The 25598-nt window shown below is 38.0% G+C and overlaps 1 protein-coding gene across 1 annotated transcript in view; it reads right to left on the bottom strand.

The window, feature by feature from the left end:
* PIG-U (phosphatidylinositol glycan anchor biosynthesis class U) overlaps positions 1 to 25598 on the bottom strand; it is a 181808-nt gene that overhangs the window by 26965 nt on the left and 129245 nt on the right. Inside the window, exons 9-10 of the mRNA XM_090390140.1 lie at positions 21734 to 21877; positions 6640 to 6764 (exon numbers count right to left, since the gene is read on the bottom strand). Of these exons, the coding sequence (XP_090246266.1) occupies positions 6640 to 6764; positions 21734 to 21877 (269 nt within the window). The remainder of the gene's footprint in view (positions 1 to 6639; positions 6765 to 21733; positions 21878 to 25598) is intronic.

Here is a 25598-nt window from a genome sequence, read left to right as displayed (position 1 = left end):
CACTGATGCTGCAGTTATAGAGCAAACCTACAAGAAGCGACACAATCTGCAAATGATCTACAAGACAACAAAGCCTTCGACTCCATACCTCATTGCTGGCTAATAGAGATACTGAAGATCAACAAAGTCAACCCGACAGTGACAAACTTCCTAGAAGCAACCATGGCAAAATGGAGTACGACCATCAAGGTCGAGAGCATCACAACCAGACCGATACCCATCAAGAGAGGAATCTTTCGGGGAGATGCCCTGAGCCCACTGTGGTTCTGTCTAGCACCCAACCCACTATCCACCATGCGTAGCAGCAACATGTATGGATATATCCCAAAAGGAGAAGGAAAAATCTGTGCACCCTCTCCCACCTGATGTACATGGATGACATCAAGCTCTATGCAAAATTGAGAAACAACTCCAGCAACTACTCTGAATCACTGAAGAATTCAGCAGTGATATCAGGATGGAATTTTCCCCACTTAACCTAAGCAAGGAGTCCCAGCGCACAAATTTGGTTTTTAGGAGCATTAGCAACTAAGGCCATATTACTCCGGGGATATGCGGCGGTCATTCCCTGACCTTTCCGCATCCTCCATATTTGATAGTCACGGGCTCGAACCCCAGTGTAATCAAGAAGCGTGTGCTACGCACTGCCACTCCTGCCCACCTGGCTACGGAGGCGCCAACGGCACAAATGAAGCTAGAAAGATGGGCAAAGAAGACACTCCACAAGTCCACTAGAAAGATGGGCAAACAAGACACTCCACTCAAATGACCTCCATCAAGACCACATAGATAAAATGGCATCCAATGCATGGCTCATGAGGAGACTGAAGGATTCATGCTTTCCATCCAAGCCCAGGTAATCAACACCAGGAACTATAGAAAATACATCGCCAAGGAGCCCAGAGAGTCAGATGACACATGTGGATGATGGCCAGCTGGCCTCAGAAATGATCCAACACATCACCACAGGATAACCCAGACAGAGTACTCATACACACAACCAGGTAGCCACGATAATACATCAGAAGCTATCAAGGAAATACCAGTTGATCAAATAAAGTGTAGCATATTACAAGCATGAACTCCGGGCAGTATTAGAGACCCCAACCCACAAGCTTTACTGGGACCGAGCCATAATAACGAGGAAGACAGTCTCGCACAACAGACTGGACATAACTCTTGTCAACAAGAGGAAAAGGCTATTGTATATGGGTTTGTACTGTGCATGGTAGAGAGCTCATGCAAAATTTCTAGGTTCAATAACTTGTTTTCTAGCTTTTTGTTTTGAATACAATTAGAAAGTAATGAATTTATTACATAAAGCAGTCACCAGTCATCAATCACTCAGTCACCAGTTGGAAGAAAATTGAATATACCTGTATTTGATCCCAAATGTTAAACAATAGAGGTCAAGTTCTAGGAAAACCTGTTTTTGGTTTGGCAAGAATAATGCAAATGCCACTGAGCTGTTGTGAGACCATATGCTGCATAAAATTTTTACTGTGTGACATTAATTGTTTTAGACCATCATTAGCTCATGGTTTAGAAAAGTAATCCTCCCAACCACTGTGAGAGAGCAAGAAATGAAATGTCCAGCAGTAGACTGTTTTGAAATTTAAGACTTGGCAATGATTGCAGAATTCATTCATAGGAAAGCAATGCTATTCTTATCAACCTACTCAATTCTACAAACACATTGCACTATAGCCCTGCTTACACCACACACAAAAGCCACATGCTTGGGGACCAGAGGCAATTACACTTGAATAAGATACTCCCATGTACTTTTGCACTGTAATAAACTCTGCCATATTTATGTGAATGGCCCTGTGAGCTCATAATTTAAGCTTTACAATCAAAAAGCCTTATGCAACAAAGAATTAAAACATCCACTTAAATTCTCTAACCACCACTGGCAAGAATACATTAATTGTTTAAATTCATAAACTCCAGAATAGTGTTCCAGCACTCTCTGAATAGCATTAATGTATGTCATATGCTACAGCAGGTAAATTATACAGAATCATGAAAAAAATAAACTATTTTAAAATCCTTTGCTTCATTTACTTATTACAGTTCTTCCTGCTGTAATGTGCCCTCCTACAATGCATATTTCAAGTTACACACGCCCATTTATTTGGCACCTTGTCTGCCATTATGTGCATGAAAATAAGAAGTTAAGCAAGTGAAATCCTACCCCCACACCACTCTACATTCTTTCTCGCTAGAATCATTTAATTTTACGGTTGTCCATGGTGAAATTTTGCCTATATTGATTGATCTAATATACGTTTCACATATTTTTACACATGAAATATGTGTAACATATTTCATGTGTAAAAACTTGTATACATGTACAGTGAAAGAGTAAAAAATAAAAAAGACAATTAGTGTTTCAAAAATATTGAAAAAAAAAAAAAAAAAAAAAAAGAAGGGTTTTAAAGTGTTTGGTTGAACTAGGCAACTGACTTCATATTCATTCTGTAAAAATACCAGCACAATATAAAGAATCCCCACACACTTCCTTCCTCCAACTGAAAAATTAGCTATCAAAAACCAAAACAATATTATTAATGTACGTTTTATTTCAATAAATTTTAATTTAATAACTTGATTTTTAATGTTGTTTACCAATAAGAGCATAACATGTATTGGTAAAAATAAAGTAAGTTATGAGGTCTGTCACAAAATTACTGAGACTGATTTTATAAAAAATTTTAATTGTAAAATTTTCTACAACTGAAGGTTCTCTCCTTCAAGGTAAGCTACGCATCCTCTCCAGCACTCCATCCATCCCAGGAAGCAGTGGCAGAAGTATTCTTCTGCGATGTCCTTCAGTGCATCAGTTATGACACTGGAAGTTGTTGATCATCACAAAATTATGTTCTTTCAGGCAATTCTTGTTCTCTGGAAAAAAGTTGCACGGAAACAGATCTGGGGAATACATACAGTGACTGCAGGAGCACTGGAATGTTTTTGGAGGTAAAAAACTCCCTCCCTAAAACTGGATTTTGCATCATTGTCATGTGATGCAAAATCATTTTTGGCCTTTTCAAATTGAACATCTAGAACTGTTTTCTGTAGCTGTTTAAGGAGTTCTTCGTAGAAAGCCTGGTTGATAGTTTCATTTCACCTTGAGGAATGAACTCTTTGTGCACCACTCCATGATGATATAAAAAAAAAAAAAAAAAAAAAAAAAGAACCTAGATTTGTCCATTCGTGCTTTCTTTGGGCATAGCAAAATTGTACTGTGCCATTCTTCATTCTGTCTTTTTGTTTCTGAATTGTATGCAAAAATCCATGTTTCGCCACCTGTTATCACTTGCTGAAAGTACTGTGGCACAGTTTCAACACAATTGAGAAGGTCACAGCAAATGTGCTTGTTCTGCTTGTTTTTCAGTGAGTTTTTTGGCACCATTTCTGCACAAATTTTGCAGATGTCCAAATTCTCTGTTAAAATGTCATGGACAGCTCAATGACTCATGTTCAACTCACCTGCCATCAATCTCATGGTCAACTGGTGGTCAAAGACAATCAGAGCCCTTACCCTCTCCATATTCTCCTCTGTTGATATTGCTGAGACAGGTCTCCCTGTGTGAAATTTGTCTTCAACAACTTTATGTCCTTCCAGAAAGGCCTTGTGCCACTGGAAAACTTGATCTCCATAAGCTCTTTTTAACTTTTCATACATGTTCATAGTGCTCGACGTAAAACTCGATGGCATAATTTCTTGATATTCTTTTGCTCCATTTTTTTGTGATGCAGTCAACAAACGTGGTTGCTTACTTCACAATGATTCAACGCACACTGAATGCAATGAGATATAACAATTCTCATTGCGTACAGGGAGGGGTTCAACCTACTACACACTGATACGTGGTATGTGTGCACAGTGCTGTCACATTGTGATTTATAAAATCAGTGCCATTAATTTTGTGACATATCTCATATGCAAATTTGCATGCTATAGTGCACATATATATCCCCCCCACACACACCCACCCCTGTTTTTTTTTTTTTTTTTTTTTCAGATGTCATGTGTTCTAATAGGATCAGCTGTATTATATATAAAATATATGTATATATGTTTTTTTTCCCTGTTCTGTTCAATTATAAATTTACTGGCTAATGCAAAATCTTTACATTCTGCAACCTGATTGAAGATGATTCTATAGTCAACTTATACAAATCAATTACGACAGCGCAGTCATATCACTCAATAAATTCAAGATGAACAAATCTTCTTTCACAAACTCTCTTAAACTCATTTAAACTAATCTGACCTTCTTTTAACATAGAATGAACTATTTCATAACTGAACAATGATGGCACACCAAATTTTCACCTGAGGTTGTTCATACTTCTTGCAGGGAAAAAAAAAACAATCAATGAAATTAAGATATTAGAAGTTTAACCTTTATTTAACCAACTCAAATATGTAAAAATACCTGCCAAAACATCACGATATATAAAGTCTAACGTTTTTTCACCCAATGTTGTAAACATACAAGCATGTGGTTGCAACATTAAGCCAAACATCGGTAAACATATTCAATGACACACACTTAAATGTCGGTGAGGTAGAAAAGCTACCTCACCGACCTTTAAGTGCATATCATTGAATTTTGCAGGTCTGTACTGAAAACACCCACTAAAAACCAGAAGAAATCTAACCTTATTGTGAAAACAGATGGCATATCCAACCATCGGAAAACTAATGTCTACATATAACCTTTATTTACAGGAAAACCAATAATGTATGCTGAAACCTTTAGCTTTTATGACAGCCTCTAATCTCCATGGAAATTCCACAAGTTTTTTTGTAAATGTCCTCAAATATTTTCTGCCATTTCGTTTTCAAAGAGGTGACCAGTTTAGCTATTTTTTGGGGCAGTCTCTCCTCACATGCACCCAACTATTCAGTTCATTCCAGAGACTCTCTCTATAGGATTAAGGCCAAGGCTCTGGGCTGGCCAGTCCAACTTTTCTGTGTTCATATCCTCAAACCAGCCCATCACAATGCCAGCTGTTTGTTATGTTTGTTATTTGGTTTTTAGGGGCATTAGCAACCAAGGCCATATTGCTCCGTGAATATGCGGTGGTCATTCTCTGACCTTTCCTCATCCTCCGTATTTGGTGGCGACGGGCTCGAACCCTGGTCTAATCAAGAAGCATGTGCTATGCACTGCTGCTCCTTCCCACCTGGCTATGGAGGCGCCCACAATGCCAGCAGTATGATGCAGCACATTGTCCTGCTGATACTGGTATAGTCCTTCCTTGATGTGCTGCTACAACATAGGTAATGGATTATTGTTCAGGATATCTAGATGGACTTCAGTATTCATGGTTTTGTCCAAAATGACCAATGGTCCCAGGCCAAACCATCATACTGCCTCAGCCAAACTTCAGTGTCAAGAAGATACAGTCTGGCAGGTAGCTTTCTCCAGGCATCTGTCACACCAAAGCATGACCATTAGACTGGTAGACTATGTACTGTGACTTGTTACTTCAAAGCACAACTTTCCATTCATCCATGGTCCAAGACCAGGTGCCCCTATACCAAGCTAGACTGAATCTGGCATTAGTTGAGGTGGATGGCTACATGGCCATGGTAACTAACTCATTACACAGTGACCTGTACACTGTACTGGGCCGACCGGCTAGCCGGGTGGGTAAAGTACCTGCCTAGCAACCCAAAGGTCACGGGTTTGAATCCCGCCTCGGGTTTGGATCAAAGTACTGCAAAAACCTTGGGAGGTGCATTATGGCCACAGAAGCCGATGCGCCAACAACTACAAAAAAAAAAAAAAAAAAACCACTGTACTGGTGCTGACATGTGTCCCAATCAGTTTGCCAAGGGTCTGTGTGTATGCTATGACATTGACCTGTGTTCCCAACAGATGATTCTTTGCAGTGCTTCCCTGTCATGTTCCATTAGCTTTGGAGGTTTGGTTTTTTGGTTTTTTTTTTAAGGAGCATTAGCAACTAAGGCCATATTGCTCCGGGTCATGCGGTGGTCATTCCCTGACCTTTCCGCATCCTCCGCATTTGGTGGTGACGGGCTCGAACCCCGGTTTAATCAAGAAGCGTGTGCTACGCACTGCTGCTCCTTCCCACCTGGCTATGGAGACGCCCAGCTTTGGAGGTTTTCCATGTCATTTTGTGAGAGTTTTAGTACCAACTCACATCCATTTGCATTCACCAATCATCACAATCATTGACCTAGGGATCTTCAGTAAACTAATGTCATGTACAGACTGACTGCCTATTATCATTCTGCACTGGAAGTCTGTTAACTGTCACATCATCTTGCATTCAAAATTGTGCCACTTTCTCTTTAAAGGCATATGAGCATATTTACAGTTGTGTATATATGTGTGTATATATATATATATATATATATATATATATTTTTTTTTTTATTATTTATGTGGATATCCCCATGCCCCAATATTGTACTCTGCACTCTTACAGATATTCACATAATTGCAAAGCTTCTATAAGTCTGATAGCAAAACACACCTCCTTATATTCTTCCATTCAATCACAATTTCAATTACCAGAAAGGACGTGCAGGATTTTATATATAGAATATTATTAAAAATCATATTTTTAATAATTATAAAAATCATATCTTACAAGGAAATAAGTGACTCCACATTGGAAGTAATGCCAAGTAGAAGGAGACTTCTCCAATACTTGGATAGGACTTGAAGACTGCCATAAGCAGTATTAATACAAAAAGAAGCAACATGGGTTCTCTCCTGAAAATGGATAAAAATCACTATATAATGAATAAAGAAAACACCACTTTTAAATTATATGAATGTGAAAATTTCATAAATTCCATTTTAATATTATTTATATTTTTTCAAAAAACTCTGAAAAAATCCTGTAAAAGTTTTTGTAGGGTCTTGCTTTAATTTTCAAAAAAATTTTCTTTTAACTGTAACCACAAACAAGAAAGGTTACTGAATATTAGTACTCTACAGTATAGGTTTCTCCAATCTTCTACCCTAAGCTCATACAGTCGGTCCTCGTATAACACGTGTTTACATTACACGAATTCGATCATACACGATTTATAAATAGGGGAACGATATCTTATATAACACGAACCGAATTCGCTTATGCACGATTCGCCTTTGTGTTTACAAGAAATGGCAGTCGAACGCAGAATCACCCCAACCGAACGCAACACGATAGGAATGAAGAGAAGATTCTGAAAATGTATTTATGTTTTTTATATCAGTGAAGGGGAAACACATTTCACCATAATAAGGTAAAAACCAACACAATTCCAGCTATCGATGTAATCGCAAATGCAATTAGATCGAGTTTACTACCAGTTTATAACAGATTCCACTAGCAGACACACAACTGGAAATTGTTTTATGGTAGTAACCCCCAGAAATGTGCTTTAGTAAAATGTGAGGTGTTAATAGTGTATCTCGGCCTTTACGGTGTTGTTTATTCAGTTGCTACAAGCGCGCAGCTTTGTTTATGTGTATCAAGCGTGCCTCCTCGTTTTGTAATTGTGCTTTATTCCCTAAAAATTAGTAAAATATTTAAAAGGTGTGAAAAGGAAGCATCCTGGTGAAGACACTGCAGATTCAGAGAGAAAAAAAAAAGCAATATCGATAAACAGACGCGGACTGGGTCAAAAATTCTTACCCAGGAAAATTTATAGTGGCCTTGTACTACGGTTTATGGCCAAAATCACACCGGCCTCCGGCCCACCGGGATTTCCCGGGTAAGGCTTATGGCCAGTCCGCCTCTGTCGATAGAGAAAAAATATGAAATTGTGAAACGCTTTGAGCAAAATGAAAGACCATGTGATATTGCACGTGCTACAGACCGTAATAAAATAAAAACAACTTTCATAGCAGGAACAACACAAAGTGTAATTAAAATCCATTAGATTAAGACACAAAGAATAGGAAGAGATGGAATGGCTGTCATCTGTTTGGATAGAAAATCAAACAAAAAACAAGTTTGCTTACGATAGAAGCAAAAGCATTAGCAATATTTTATTACGTAATAGTCGTAATAAAATACGTAAGCATTTTATTACGACTTACAAATTATAATTTATACTTATGTATTATAAAATACGTAAGTATTTTATTACGACTATTTTATTTAATATAATAATTTTTTTACTATTTTATTAATAAATTTTTATTATTTAAATAAATAATAAAAAAAATATTTTTTATTATTTATTATATTATAATAAAAATAAAAAAATATTATAATATTATTTTTATTACATATTTTAATCGTTATAAAATACATAAGTATTTTATAACGATTAAAATTACCCGATTATTTATTGTGTTTGGTAATGTTTTGGTTCCAAATGTGTGTTCAATCTTGGGTGGTCGGCACCTAACCCCACTTTTCCCATAGGGCCTGTTGTTTATATTGCACGATTTTGCATTGCATGAGGGTTTCTAGGAACACAACTATCGTGCTATACGAGGACAGACTGTACTTGAATTTTTGGTGCATCAGCTACTCAGGCCACAGTGTACAACTGTCCAAAGTTGACATGCACATAAACAAAATGGAATTGGATGCTCAGTTAATACTATAAAGCAGGGGTCACCAATTAGCCGACAGCAGTCTGCATCCGCACCACAAAAAATTTTTTTGCAGACCATGACTTAAATGAACCTAAATAATTAATTTAAATATACTGTATATATATATATATATATATATATATATATATATATATATATATAAACTGTGAGGTGTAACGCAAGTTATAAATGAACATACAAATCTTTATATTACTCCTTTGTACAGTCAAAGTTACTGCGGAATAAAGAATAGCTAGCTGGCACACCAAGATACAGTTTCGTCATGCGCACACCACGCTTCGCATTTCCCATGCAAATGCAAAGTTAACACCATTACACGCTGTTGTCTGTCACTGAGTCTATTGAAAGGTGAAATTCTCTGAAGTTCACAGTTTAGTGGTTATCAAATACATGTTTTGTGCTGATTACTGTATGTGTGGAATACATTTTTTAAAGCAGATAGATAGCTGTTGTTGTTATTTGGTTTTTAGGAGTATTAGCAACTAAGGCCATATTGCTCCGGGGATATGCGGTGGTCATTCCCTGACCTTTCCACATACTCCGTATTTGGTGGTCACGGGCTCGAACCCCGGTCTAATCAAGGAGCGTGTGCTACGCACTGCTGCTCCTGCCCACCTGGCTACGGAGGCGCTGAGATAGATAGCAAAAATATTTTACAAAATATATTTACTTTCTATTTATTATACATATTTGCAGCCCAAAATCAACCAATATGGATTAAAAGAAAAGGAAAGTGAACAAGGAAAACACACAGTTTTTACCAGATTGGATTGAGTTATATTGTTTTCTTCTTCTTCTTCTTCCTTGGTCCTTAGCTGGCAGCTGGGGGAGGCGGTTGGCCACGCAACCAGTATACTGCTGTAGGTGCCGCAGGGTTTCGGACTTGCTGTGTGATGTTCTTCCATACTTTACGATCCATGGCATCAGTCCTGGCCTGGTTAAGGTCGAGACGTCAGCTCTTCAAGTCATTTTCCACTTGCTTGGCCCACGTTTTCCTAGGCGCGGTCCGTTGGATGCTCCATTGGGTGGGTCGTTGTCTCCAAAGGAGTGTGGATGGTATTCTGTTCGTGCCCATTCTACATACGTGGCCAAACCATCTAAGCCTTCGCTTCTGGATTTGGTCGGCAATGGTTGGTTGCTGTTGGCATCTGGTGCGGATGGTATCATTAGTGATGCGGTCACGAAGTGAGATGCCCAAAATCTGCCGCAGGCATCGCATTTGGAATACCTCAAGTTTGTTTAAATCTAGCTTGAGACAAATCCATGTTTCTGATCTGTAAAGGAGAATGGGCAGGATCAAAGTCCGGAAGAGTCGGATTTTAGTCTTTGAGGAAATGTTGGTCCTCTTCCACAGACACCATTTGAGCGAGGCGAACGCAGTGGCCGCCTGTCCAATTCTGCTGTGGATTTCCATGGTGGATGCAACTTTCTTCTCCTGGACCAGCGACCCAAGGTATTTAAAGTCCTGCACTTGCTCGATCTGGACGCCTTCAAGATAGATGGTGGCTTGCGACCCATTTGTTGTCAAGGCCTTTGTCTTATTATTGATCTTCAAACCGTATGGCCGGGCAATGCGGGCAATGTCGTAGAGGATGTCCGTGGCTTCAGAGTCGTTACCAGCAAAGATAGCACTATCATCGGCAAACATCAGGTCAGTCACATAGTGATCCTTGTCATATTGTATGCCCCGTCTGTTTCTGAATGCTTGTCTCATAATGGCGTCGACCATGATGTTGAAAAGCAACGGGGAGGCTACATCCCCTTGGCGGACTCCAGTTTGGATGGTAAATTCCTCAAATAAATCGTTCTGGATGTGCACCTGGCTGGTTAAACCGTTGTATGCAGTTTGGAGGAGTGTGATGACTTTTCGAGGTACATGTTCGACCTCTAGTAGTTTCCATAAGGCGGGCCGATGGACACAGTCGAAAGCAGACTTAAAGTCAATGAAAACAATGACGGTTCGCTGTCCACACCGGATCCTCTCCTCCATCAGCTGACGGATGGCAAAGATTTGATCACAGCATCCTTGCCTGGGTCTAAATCCCGCCTGTTCTTCTCGACTGGTTTGCTCGCGATGTTTTTGCAGCCAAGATGATCTTCATAAAGACCTTTCCGATGATGGAAAGGAGGCTGATGCCACGGTAGTTCTTGCAATCCCGGTTATCACCTTTCTTGTGGATCAGTACAATAATGGCTTTCCTCCATGTTAGCGGAATTTGTTCAGTGCACCAGATGGTTTTGAGGAGTGAGTGCAGTCGGCGAAGCAGTACATCTCCCCCGGCTTTGATCGCTTCTGTGGTGACTTGGTCCACAGAAGCGATATTGTTTTACACTTCCAAATAAAGAAGGAGCAATTCCAGTGTGTATAATCTGTCTTCAAACAGTTGCTATTATTAAAAGTAGTAATCTGAAACATCATTATGATACAAAGCATACAAGTTTTCATAATAAATACTCAGCAGGAAGTGTCCTACATAAAAAACAAAGTGGCAAATTTATTATCAAGCTTCTCTGCTTCAACACAAATTATGAAACAATGTCTGTCCCAGCAAGAAAAAGTGACAGAAGCTGCCTCACGTATTTCTTGGACCTTGGCTAAACATTTGAAACCACTTACTGATGTAAAAGAATGTATGGTTCAAGCTGTCTCATCAACGTTTGAGAGTGATGTTGTCAATAACATTCATAGAATCCCATTATCGGCCACAAGCAACGCGAGAAATTAAGAAATACTAGCAGAAGAAAATTTTAAACAAATACAACATCATGTTCAACTTTCTGATTATTATTCTTTGGTTCTAGATGAACCATGTGATATTAGTGATACTGCTCAAGTACTTATATTTATATGATTTTTGAGTGAAAAAAAAAGTGAGCAATACCATGAAGAACTCAAACTCTGTTATCCCTTGAGGACAGAACTGGTGAAGAATACTTGTACAGTTCACTTCCTGAATGTATGAATATACCACTGATCTTGATATCCAAGTTAATATCAATATACACAGATGGTGCTCCTGCAATGACATCCAAATAGAGAGCTGGTTCAATGCCAGAAGCAAGATAATGTAAATTTGCTCAGTTATCATTCATAATTCCCCAAACTGTCATATATTGCAAACTTATTAAAAAATTTGAAGATGTAATGCATAAAAGTTATAGGGATGATTAATTTTATTTGATCTACTCTTCACTTCATCATCAGCAATTCAAATTGTTTCTTCAGGAAGTTGAAGCCAATTACGATATGTTTCTCCTCTCCACAAAAATTGTACACTGACTTAGCAAGGGTGACAGTTTACAAAGGCTGTGGTCAATTCAGAAAGAAGTAAAATAATTCCTTGCTATTTCCACAATTCCAACAACAAGAAATAATCCAATTTTTCTTCAAGAAGATACAAATTTATTTACTGTTGTCTTCATGACTGATTTATTTACACATTTGAACAATCTAAACCAGAAATTACAAGAAAAGGACAAGATTATTTCTGAATTGCTGTCAGTTGTGCAATCATTTCAAAAGCAACTAAACATATTTTCCTCTGATTTAAATGATGAGGTGCTGTACTTTCTGTGTATGAAAGAAGTACAGAGGGAAGAACTTAATATACAATTAGATAAAAGTGAATACAATAATTTTCTAGAAAAACTAAAACAAATTCGACAAAAGGTTTGCAGATTTAAAAAAAAAATCAGAAAATTAACACAACTCCCTGTATGTCCATTTTCACTTGAACCAAATGGGGAATGGACTAATGAGGCAGCAAAATGGTTTTAAAATAATAAAGCTGCACTGCAATTAGAAATGACTGATTTTCAAGACGATTTTGCTTTGAAAGAAAAAAATGAATGAATTGAGTGAGTTGCAACTGTTTTGGGGAAAATATGTGTAACATGAAAGGTATCCTGAAATAAGGAAACTGTGTACTCAAGAACAAGTTTCGATCTCAGCTAACGAATGATAATCTGCGAAATTTGCTTCAAATATCAAGTACAAGGTTTGTTCCAGATTTTACAAAAATAGTTTTAGAAAAATTGTAATTTTTCTCATTAATATGTACTGAGTGGACAGAAATCATGGGATGCCTATCTAGTAATGGGTAGGCCCACCTTTCACCCAGATAAGGGCAGTCACACAGCGAGGTATTGAGTCCACTAGTTCACATTCCACATGTAACAGAGGGACTCCCAGTGGACGGATGGATTTTCATTAAAGTATTTCTATCCAATGTTACTGTATCCCTGTCCATAATTCCGTCACTTTACTGGGTGGAGGATCCAAAGCTCGAACAGATCTTTCCCCAGATTCTTAAAGATGCTCCACAGGGTTCATCACCGGTGAACACGAAGGCTATTCCATGGTGGTTTGTTTGTTTGTTTGTTATTTGGTTTTTAGGAGCATTAGCAACTAAGGCCATATTGCTCCGGGATATGCGGTGGTCATTCCTTGACCTTTCCGCATACTCCGTATTTGGTGGTGACGGGCTCGAACCCCGGTCTAATCAAGAAGCATGTGCTACGCACTGCTGCTCCTTCCCACCTGGCTACGGAGGCGCCCCCCATGGTGGTAAAATCTGCGGAATGCTCTTCAAACCATGTTGTAGTCACAGCAGCTCTGTGAGGAGGTACATTGTTCCTGCTGGAAGAGTCCAATGCCCTGTGGGTGCACAATGACCATGAAGGGATGTGGATGGTCTGCAAGGATGGGCACATAACCTGGATCATTCAGAGATGTGCCTAGACGTACCAGAGGTCCCAACGTGTGCCAGTTAAACATGCCCCAAACCATTACCAACCTCCCACCTGCCTGAACAGTTCCTTGTAGACATGACGGGTGCACAGCTTTGTGCAGTTTCCACCAGATATGCACCTTCCTGTCTGCTAAAAATAACTGGAAACGGAACTCATCAGACCAGGAGGGAGACTCTTCTCCCATCATCCAAGGTCCAGTGCCCAGGTCCAGGTTCTTTCACCCAGTTGAGGCATATAGTCCTGTGTTGTGGTGTTAGCAATGGGATTCTGGTGGGTCCAGTGGCTCCTATAACCTATTGTGGCTAATGATTGCCTGATGGTCTTGGTGCAGACGTTTCTGGCATCTCCCTCATTGAAGTCGGTGGTGATTTGTGCAACTGGTTGTATTCTGGTTGGCTGAAACAACATGAGACAGATGTCGATGCTCATGTTCATCCACAACCTTTCTCCACCCACAATGAGATGTTATCCCGGAAATGGCACATTCCAGATACACTCTTGGTACTGTTGAATGGGAATCATGCAATTTCTGTATTACCTCTGCGATAGAGTGACCCATGCGTCGGGCACCCACTATCACTCCTCTTTCAAAGTCTGTTAATTCACAATGTTTACCCATACTTACATCAAATTACCATCTACATGAATGCAGTGTACCTATATACCTGCCAAGCAGTGGGTTCATCCATTGTCCTGCTGGAAAACAGCAGGACAATGGACAGCATTGCATTGCCCAGGAACCCCATGAATTCTGTCCTTTCACTGTATATGTACATACATTTTAACATTGTATCTATAGTAATTACATAAATAAATACAAATATCACCTAATATTTATTAAATGATTAATTTTATTTTAATTTCGAGCATGCAGACCAAGATAAGATATTTTTTTCTAATACGGACCCCAATGAAAACTAACTGGTGACCCCTACTATAAAGCAAGTCGTGACAAAAGATAGAATGTACAGCTCACTTACTATGTTATAACCCCTGAGAAGGTAGGGCAACTGGAAGGAAAAACTGGCTAATTAAAGGAGGAGTAGTCAGCAGTGTTGCTGGACCAGTAAAGCTTGTTATAGTTTGTTTTTGTCATACCGATCAGTTGTGCTATTTGCATAGAAATACTAATTAACAAATATTGTTTTTAAATATGGAAAATAAACAAGTTAGTAGCAAGGGATATAAGATTATTAGCAATGTTATCTGAACGTGTGACGAAGAATCATGGAATGGTATATACAAATTACCAGTAACACAAACAAGCCGCACTTGCTGTTGGAAAAGATGAAAAAACAAAAGGATTTAATGAGAAGGTATTGAAAACAATGGTGAATTTTCCATTTCAAACTGAAATATTACAATTACAATCCGTAACTGTAATATTTCATGATTTGCCCATGAAATTTGCTGCTAATACTGATGGTCTAAAGTTTTTTTGTTCAGTAGTTTCATGTGTTGATTTCAAATTACTTAAATCATCTGTATGTTATATGATTTATCCAAATCTAATAATCATCCCTTAAATATTACAAAATATTTAACTGTGACTTTTTGCACATTCAATCAAAAATAAACTGATATACAGTTGTGTTATATATAATGCAACAATCCTTGAGTGGAAAAAAATCAGAGATTCGGATGTACTTTTTACAATAAATGCATAATTTGTTCCACATGTTGGAAACCACGAAAAGTACCCATGGATTGTGTAGATTCAAGCAAATTGGAGCAGTGTGGCATTGGAGGCAAATTGCTGCTACAGATAAAGGTGTGGTTGAGGGGTAGAAGACAGAGAGTGGTAATCAATGGACACTGCTCATCGTGGACTAATGTTATTAGTGGAGTCTCTCAGGGTTCAGTGTTGGGTCCATTATTGTTTTCTGTATTTATAAATAATATTGATGATGGTATATCAAGCTTAATGTCTAAGTTTGCAGACGATACAAAGGTTGGCAGGGTTGTTAAGGACACTACTGATGCTATGCTGCTGCAACAGGATCTGGAAAGGTTGAGCAGATGGGCTGAGAGGTGGCAAATGAAGTTTAACATTGACAAATGTAAAGTACTACATATGGTAAACAGCAAACCCAGAGCAATGTATCAACTTTGTGGGACTACACTGACAGTGGTAGAGAATGAAAAGGACCTGGGGGTAATTGTGCAGGCAGATATGGAGTTTTCTGAGCAGTGCAGACAGGCTGAAAGAGTAGCTCATGGTGTCTTATCAATGATATACAGGAATTTTTCTAGCAGGGATAAGGAGGTGATTATTCCCTTGTATAAGGCAATGGTCAGGCTACACCTTGAGTACTGTATACAGGTCTGGAGGCCTCATTTCAAGAAGGATGTAGAGCTGCTGGAACGAGTACAGAGAAGGGCAACAAGATTAGTGAATGGAACAAAGGGTTGCTCTTACGAAGAAAGGCTTAAGTTTTGCAAATTACAGTGTCTGGAGACTAGGCACCGGCAAGGTGATCTGATAGAGGTGTATAAAGCCTTGAATGGTTTGGGCATGCTCAATGCTGATAGGATTCTGCCTCTTGCACAGAATAATCACCTGAGAGAGCATAAATTCAAATTGAGGAAAGACAGATGTAGGATAGATGTGCGTAAATTTGCATGTAGCCAGCGGGTAGTTGGTTGGTGGAACAGACTTCCATCCCTTGTTGTGGAAGTTGATAGCCCAAATAAATTTAAGGCTCAGCTGGACAGATATTTTGAACGAATGGAGGGGTGAAGTGGAAGGTTTTTTTTTTTTTTTTTTGCCTGATGCTGCATAAGCTTGCTTTCTTGCATCATATGCCTCTACTAATGCTAATCTACCACTCGTTTTGAACGATCTGATTTAAATTCCTGTTGACAACTGGATACATTTCTAAAGTCCTCTTTAATTGAGGATATACTTATCCAATCTCAGACAGAAAGACGGGGATTTTCCCCCACAAGTTATTCTGAATTTTTTCAGCCTGCTACACAAATCAGCCCATGAACACACTTCTACAGATAAAATATACATAGTTATTATTTTAAAGAATTTATTGTGAGTTAACTATAAAACTGTTATTTCATGTTGCATATAGTGATGAAGCCAGTCTTCCCATCTCAGGCTACATGAATCATCACGATCTGAGGATATGGGAGAATGGAAAATCCTCAAGCTACTGCTGCGAATTCACAAGACAGTCCGACAGTGAATGTTTTCTGTGATGTATCCAACTACAAGATTTACTATCTGCTTTTGTTAGGGGAGGAAAAATGTCAACAAAATTGCTTAATTAGATATGTTTGAGAAATAGTTAATGCCTTAGCTTAATAATAACAACAACACTGTAGGTAGGATAATAAAAAATATGGAATATCTCTTGGGAAGGAACTCTACTTCCTCTGCCTGTTCTGGCTGTAGGTAGCTGATCTTTGGCGTATCCAATCTTTGGAGAGATCTGGGTTTAACAAGAATTAAACCCATTTTTCTAAACAAGTGGTAAACAGCACGTATCATGTTGACTAAATTGCCATGTAGGACCTCAGCTGAATGAAGCCTTCAGAGAAAATTTGATTTTACAAGATGGGATTTCCTCATTCAGGAATTCTATTACTGCATTGTGATAATCCTATCACAATGCAGAATTCCTGCATTGGATACTAGATGGATTGGACCTGCAGGTCCAAAGGCATGGCCTTCCAGAACACCTGATCTGACGCCTCTGGACTTCTTAAAGGCCTATATTGAGGATACAGTTTATATTCCTCCAAATTCAAAAACAGGACTCATCAAGCTTTGAAATCCAATGATGGTTTATGCAAGGATGAATTCACATATCATTTGGGTGTTCAATTCTTTTGTGATAAGCCAGTAATAAGTGAAAATGAATCGTAATAAGTCTGTTAGTTTAATACCTTAGTTGTCCTCGTTTTCCTTCTCTCGTCAGCGGTATTGTCACTAGTTCTTAAATTGAAATTTTTTTTCTTTTCTTTTTTTGAAACTGTCCAAAATATCAGTATCATTAAGATATTCAGGTAAAGTAAAGTGTAAACAGAGGTAGGGAAAATTTTCGGAAAAATGTGGATAATGCACTTCCGCAAAATAACAGATGATTATTTATGGGGTAAAAGAAAATTACTTTTCTAATTCTCAAACGGGGCACTTACAGTTCATTCACAGAGGTGTCCAACCTACAACCCGCGAGGAAAGTGAACTAAAACAGCATTTTAAATTTTATTATTAAAAATTTTTTCTCATTAAATGTTTTGTTCAGTAAATGTAATTGTGTATTGTACTTAATTAAATTTTTGAATATTTTCAATTTTACTTTTACATGCAATAAGATATCGAAAATGTAACACACTAAAGAAACTTTGAATTTTTTTGAATATGGTCCCGGTACTGGAAAAGGTTGGACACCACTGCAGTAGAAGGTGGGCCAGAGCCCATTGGGAATACCCCTTGATCTGCTCCCTCTTGACCAGCACGACTTCTCCGTATGTGGAACAGGTGGTCGGATAGGTTTTACCAGGTACTGCTAAGTTATACAATACTAATCACTTTAGCTCTCTTAATTCGTGCAGCAGCACTAATTGCCTGAAGACCAGATATGTGAACAGGCCGCACTAAGTTAATTCTCTCCTAATCCGTTCGCTAGATGAAAATTTTCTTCCCTCAACTGAAACTATTTTAAATGTAACTTCCAAGGGGAATTCAAAATAATTAAACAGAGGTCAGACTGAGTAATTTAGAATTATAAAAATGGTTATATAGTTTTGTATAGAAAATATCTTAACAATAGACAGTAAAAATTGCAAATTTAGTTAAATCATTTTAAGCTTATTTGAATAGTAGGTAAACATGTGAAAAAATTTATGGAATATTATAAATTTTGAAGTGCATTGCATCCAAATGTCACACATCACTGTTAATAAAGGTGCCGGTACGTCGTACCGTTGCGTACCGTCACAAAAAAAGCACTGATATTTATTATTATTATATTATTTCTCTCTGATTGGTGGGTTCCACCCCATAACAGGTATTACTAACAAGTACACAGGGTGCTTGTTACGTCTGGTATTACTGTTGGTCAAGGAACTAACTAACCTAGAGGTGTTCAGAATTGTGATTTTCTGGAGTTCCTTGTAGGTGTTCTCTGGGAGACATTGCTGCTAGGCTGTTATGTAGGGTCTTTGGCACCATACTGGTGGTTGACATGATGATCACGATGGTCGTTACTTGTTGCACATGCCATATCCCTTTGAACTACTATCTTAGGTTTGTGTACTTCCTGATTTTTTTCTCATGGGTTTTCTGGAGGTTGTTAGTGTTGGACAACACTATATCAATCAGATAGGTAGCCTTTTCCTCTTGTCAACAAGGGTTATGTCCAGTCTGTTGTGCAGGATTGTCTTGTCCGCTATTAATTAGGGTCTATAATTATTATAATATTTTATTATTATTATAATAGACCACAGGTTGTCTTGTTGTTGTTGTTGTTGTTGTTTAGGGGTTTTAAGACACAAGGGCATCAATGGCCAAGATGTGTCTTTCCAAGTTTTTAATGTAAATCAAACATTTTTTTCAGATTTGTTTATCAAATCTGATTTGTCGAATAAAATTAAATAATTCATCTATATTCGCAGAGTTGTCTAAGATCTGTTGAAGGGTAACTTGATTCTGGTTATTGCATAAACTCTGAAAACAAAGGAATCTGGAATTTCTGAATCGAGGGCATACCAAAAGAATGTGTTTTACTGAAAGTTGAACTTGGCATTGAAAACAGAGTGGGGGATTTTTGTTTGTCAATAGATGAAAATGAGTAAGATGAGTATGGCCAATTCTCAGTCTGGCAAGTATTACTTCTTCTCTGCGACTCTCTCTGATGCTTGAGTTCCATATTTCTGGATTAGGTTTTATTTCATGTAGTTTATTGTTGACTTCATTTTTCCATATTTGGGCCCATTCATTTTCACTTTCTCTAATAATGATTGGACTAAAATCAGTGTGTGGAACTAGCATTGTTCTGTTTGGCAGTTCTGATGCTGACTTAGTGCAGTGTCTGCTTTTTTCACTGCCTTCTATTCCGCAGTGTCCTGGGATCCAGCAAAGAGTTATTTCAGAGTGTTTCTTTTGACAAAGGTTGGTTGTCTTGTCCCAGTACAACTTGTGGGTTGGAGTCTCTAGTACTGCCTGAGGTTCATACTTGTAATATGGTACACTTTCTTTGATCAACTGGTATTTCCTTGCTAGCTTCTGATGTATTATCCTATCTACCTGGTCTTGCCTACAAGTGTACTAAGTCCAGGTGATCACCTTGCATCCCGCGGTGATGTGTCAGATCGTTTCTGAGGTCAGTTAGCTTCGTCGACATGTGTAATCTGACACTCTGGGGTCCTTGGGAATGTGTTTTCTATAGTTTCTGGTGTCGATTACCTGGTCGTGGATGGCAAGCACGAATCCTTCAGTCTCAGGGAAGAGCATCCCGCTCATGAGCAATGCATTGGAAGCCATTTTATCTACGTAAATCTTAATGGAGGTCATTGTAGTGTCTGCCATGGAGTGTCTTCTTTGCCCATCTATCTAGCTTCATTTGTGCCGTCTGGGTGGGAGGGAACTCCTCACTTAGGTTGAGTGAGGTATGCCACTTGTCTATCTTATGGCCTGGTAGAGTGTGGCTGTATTTTTCTGGAAGTAATCCTTCAATTTTGCTATCACTGTTTTCTGTTGCTCAATGAGGTCTATCAGGCCCCTTCCTCCCTCTTTCCGATGAGCTATTGTCCACAGCTGACTTCGGGTGGTGTTTGCAGCTCTTAGTCATCATTGTCCTTGTCTTTCTCATGATATCCTCCAGCACGGCGTTAGTCCAATCTGTGGTCCCAATGAAGTATGTTAGCACTAGGACTGCATAGGTGTTTATGGCTTCAACTGTGTTCCTTCCATTCAGCTTTGCTTTGAGCAGAGCTGAATGGAAGGAACACTTAAATACATCATAGCCATTATAAAAACTGCTACTTTCATATCAGGTGTTTCCATTATCCTATCCACCCTTTATAGTTCATGTATGATGCTGTCTCTTGTGGTATTTTTCGGTCAGTTAGGCCTTGATTTCCTTGTGCTGTAACTGTTGAGCCTGCATCATTCATGGGTATTTGTAAGTCTCTCTCTCTCTCTCTCTCTGTCATGGCTTCGATCTCTTTACCAGTCGCAGCTGGTAGTTTCAGCTGACTAATTTCCCCTGATGCAATTCATGAGTCTTGCAATTGTCCAGACCAAATTCCTCTTGATGGGGAATGGTTTGGTTGTGATGTTCTCAACCGTAATGGTGGTACTCAGTTTCGCCATCGATGCTTCTAGGAAGCTTTTCACTGTCGAATTGACTTTGTAGATCTTCAGCGTCTCTATTAGTCAGCTATGAGGTATGAAGTCTAAGTACTTGTGGTATATCGATGTAGGCCATGTACAGGTTGTGGAGTTTCTTGTAGGTTTGCTCTATAACTGCGGCATCTATGGTTAATTGCTCCTTGTATCCTTTCTGCTATTCGACCATTATTATTATTATTATTTCTATTAATATTATTATTAATACTAGATGAATACTATTAAGATACTGAATCAAGCTGGTGTGGCATCAGTAACAGGAAAACAAAAAATAATACTCGGGTTATGCTACAGATCAAATGAGTATGATAAATGTGATGACAATTTACATAGCAAAATGGGCAAGCAGATATGGCTGTGTTAACATGGGAAACTAATTTTCCATAGACAGGCAGCAACTTGTGGATGGGGTATTCTCACAGCAGCAGATATCCCTTGATTAACTGGATGGCTGCTTCTTATATCAAGATGTCAGAACTGACACAGAGGAGAGCATATGCTTGACCCCATTTTTACCAATTCAACTGATATTGGGAACTTTAAGAATCACGTGGGACACATAAAGGGAACTTAAGGATAAAAGGAAGGACTTGAAAAGGGAAATTATAATGACCTTCAGTATTATTTCAATCTTATTCAATGGGAACAAATGATGAATCTACCAACTAAAAATTATACCTTGAAACTGCTCAAAGAAGAGAAAAAATATTCCTATGGCAATGCATTTTAGTTTTGTTCATATTAACATAAAACAATCAAGCTTTTCTGCCATTTTTAAATTATTCCCTAAACAACTTGATAAGCAAACTCAAAAGAATTCATAGGGTTATGTATATAATACCTGTAGTAGTAATTAAAAGCCACCACAAATAATAACAGGGTTATAATTTCCCATAATCTACTTTGCCATTTATATACTAGTAATGACTTAAGAAAAATTTTAATAATAATAATTCAAAAACTGTTTTAAAATGATAAAATAAGTAAGTAAACAAAAAATCACTACCTTAGTCTAATAGCAAGTGGTACAGTATAGATGAAAGCATTTAACTGGAATGTCCATAAGAAAAATACACGAAAGTGCTCAAACATTTCTGTGAAAAAATACCAGAACAAACCAATATTTGGTGAGAGATCTGGCACTGAAAGTCTGAAAGAGATTAGGCAACTGATTATTTGAATGTAGAATAAAAGCAGTTTTATAATGTAACTATTTTTTCTATACAGGGTGTCCCTGAAATAAGTGCAGTAAATTGGAGAGAGTGTTCTGTAGACCAACACAATGAAAAAATATTATGTAAATATGGGTCTGGAAATGCTTCATTAACAACCTATGGACATTTTAAAATTTCAGTACAGTGCAATCCAGATGTCATAACAGTTTTATATTAACATTAGGGCTGGTACTGTTGGAAGGTTTTTCACAGGCCCATGTTTTGCCTCACAGACTCAAATGGCACTGCATGCTGTCATTCTCTGGAACACATTTTGCCAGAGTTATTGGACACCATTCAACTGGATATTTGAGAAAACACATACCAGGGTGGACAAAATAATGAAAACACCTGTAATAAGAGTTACAGGTATGCAATAATATGGTTTTGAGCCATCCTTTGCTTTTAAAACATCTTGCATTCTATATGGAATAGATTCCAATAAATCTTGAATTGTCTTAAGAGGAATATCAGACCATTTTTCATGGAAGAATGCTTCAAGCTCCTTGAGTGATGAAGGTGGAGGAAATCTGCTTCTCACTTTGCTCTCCAAATATGGCCACAGTGGCTCAATAACATTTAAGTCTGGTGATTATGCAAGCCATGGGAGATGCTTAGTCTCAGTTTTATTCTCCGGAAAATAAGATTAGACTCATCTGGCTGTGTGTACTTGACCATAATCCTCTTGAAATATGGCATAGTTTGTGGGAAATAATGTTTCCATCATGGAATAAACATGGAAACTCAGAATATCAGGGTAATCAGTGGCAGTAATTTGCCTATTCAGACCTGATGTAGCAGAAAAGTCAGGAGCCAGAGTGTAGTAGCATGGTCCAGTTGACCAGTTCAACTTGATGACTGCTAAATAAGATTAATGATTGCATTTGTGATTTATTGTGAACTCCTCTGACCTGGTCATTGTGCTAAGATATTGCTGCCCAAAACAACTGTTGATTCTCCTCCAGGTGTGATGGTTGGTACAAGACAGTCAGGAGGATGCACTACTTTTAACATTCATCTAACAAACTCTCCCTGATGTGGGAAAAAGTGTGAATGATGTATGAAAATATGAAAAGTTTCCAATCATCAAGGGTCTAGTTTTTGTTCTCCTTACACCAACGCATTCTGTTTATAGCATTACTATCAGTAACAAGTGGCTTGGCAATAGTGGCTCTGCCACAAATTTCAGCTGTATGAAATTATCACCAAACTGTTTTGCTATAAACTAGATTACTGAGACTCACATTAAGTTCTGCACTTAGTTTTGAGGCTTCAGTTTTATGTTTTTGGGCTACAATCCTTTTTAGTGTCTAACAGTCTCTTTCAGTCAGCTTTGATTTCATGCCATTATTTGTTCACAACAGATTTTGTTTTTCCATACTTCGTGAATGCAGACATCATTTCAATACAGTTACTCTGGATACATTAAACAAATCAGCAGTTTTAGTCACTGATGCCCCTGCTAAAGGGCACAAACAATTTGACTTCTTTGGAATGCAGATAGGTTAGTCATTTTCTTCATTAACCTTTTTATATCACCTCTAAATAAACATCATCTTTTATCATCTTTCCTTCACACCTGCAAGAAACAAAAAATAAATAAATAAATAAACCATTGCATGTTCATAAATACATCATAGCCATTATAAAAACTGCTACTTTCATATCAGGTGTTTCCATTATCCTATCCACCCTTTATAGTTCATGTATGATGCTGTCTCAGACCATACATGAACTATAAAGGGTGGACATGTGTGATGCTGTCTCAGACCATTTTGGCTACACTACCAGAAATTACCTTCTTATCTTAAGGCTGCCCTGTCCTGAACAATAGATAAGGCAGGGACCAGTATCCTTATCCTAGCCAAGTTGTTCACCAGATCACAATCCCTTTGATTATTTTCTTTGGTGGCATCTAAAAAATGTGGTTTGTGCTTCACAACAACCCATGACATTTTCTGGCAAGTCCATCAATCCAAGTATCAATGGGCTGAAGATGATGCAGCAGTACAAGAAGTACCTACTACAACACTAACAATTGTTGCCTCTTGTCACTGGAATGGTATAAGTCTTGAAATTTTGTCTTGTAAAGCTACATTTTTAATCAATTTTTGTGTAAATAAAATCTCTCAAAAAGAATCTTTTGTTATTAAAACAAAAGATTCTCAAAAAGAATCTTTTGTTTTAATAACAAAAGATTCTTTTTGTAAGACATGCTCTTGTAAGAGCATGTCTTACAAGTGTTTAACCTAAAGTTTGTTGCACTGCACAAAGTTACGTTTTGTATTGTTTTGGGAAAAATTTTTAATGAAGCATTTCCAAACCTATTTAAATAACATTTTTTTTAATCATTTTGGCCTGAGAACACCCCCTATAATTAATTTGCACTTATTTGGAACATCTTATATAAGTAATAATTATAAAATATAAAAATATTACAAAAATGAAATGATCAAAAAATAACAAAGCAAAGTGACATTATGGAGGAAATTCAAGGTGAATTTCCACATCTTTTAATTTGAGCTTTTTTTTTTTTTTTTTTTTTTTTATTTGGCATGGGCATTACCAAAAAAATGATTCACTCAATAATCTTACTGTGTGTGTGTGTGGAGAATTTTTTTGCATGAAGATAATTTTTTTCAAAAAACCAAAAAGATAAATATCTGAAGGAATAAAGTTTGGGCTTCACAGGGAATAGGAGTTTGGGCTTCACAGTGGAGCAGGAGCATATGAACTAATTAATTGGTTTTTTTTGGGTTGCATGAAGTTTCCCATTATGATAATGCAAAATCTTCAACAGCAAGCACTTATACAGTAACTTGTGGGGAAAAAAAAAAAAAAAAAAGAGTAAATCGGTTGCCTTTGTTTGGAATAACAGCAAGTGTGTAGCACAGCATGGATTCTATAAGATGTTTTAGTCTAATTGTAACCATTCTTTCAGCAAAATATCACATACCTGTGACAAAACTGAAGGAAGAGGACTTCATTGCTGAATAGCTCTCTCCAACATATCCCACACATTTGATGGTGGAAATCTGTCATTTTCTCCAAACCATTCTGGCACGCTGTACTGTTGCACTGTCATCCATAAAGTGGACATCACCTTCAAGATAGAAGTGAAACACTGCAGGTTGCAGCAGATCTGATACAAAATTCAGGTAGTCCCTGGATGACATCTGACCTTCTAACAGTATCAACAGACCTAGTCCACACCAACAAAATGTTCCCCATACCATGATACCACCGCCAGACACTTGAGTTGTCTTAACAAGGCAAGCAGGGTCCATCCCTTCATGAAGCCCTCATCACTCTCTGCTTACATCAGTGCAAAACAAAGTGCATCATGATTCGTCTGACTGCATGACTTTCTTCCATTGTTCCACTTTCCGACATTCTTGGCAAGCAGATTTTTCTGTTTTTCTCTAAAACAATTGGCTTCTAAATAGGCAGGTGACTGCCAATACCCAATTTCTTCAATTCCTGTGCACAGTAAGGCCGAATTAGAGGTTCTGGGCTTGGTTGAATTCAGATATTTTAGCATTAGCATTAGTAGAGGCATTTGATGCAAGAAAGCAAGCTTATGCAGCATCAGCCAAAAAAAAACCCACTTCCACTTCACCCCTCTGTTCGTTCGAAATACCTGTCCAGCTGAGCCTT

This window comes from Mastigoproctus giganteus, chromosome 2, assembly GCF_048544385.1.
Source record: "Mastigoproctus giganteus isolate SK-2022 chromosome 2, ASM4854438v1, whole genome shotgun sequence".
Taxonomy (NCBI): domain Eukaryota; kingdom Metazoa; phylum Arthropoda; class Arachnida; order Uropygi; family Thelyphonidae; genus Mastigoproctus; species Mastigoproctus giganteus.
Note: the sequence above shows the minus strand (reverse complement) of the source record. Positions and strands in the feature narration are given on the sequence as shown.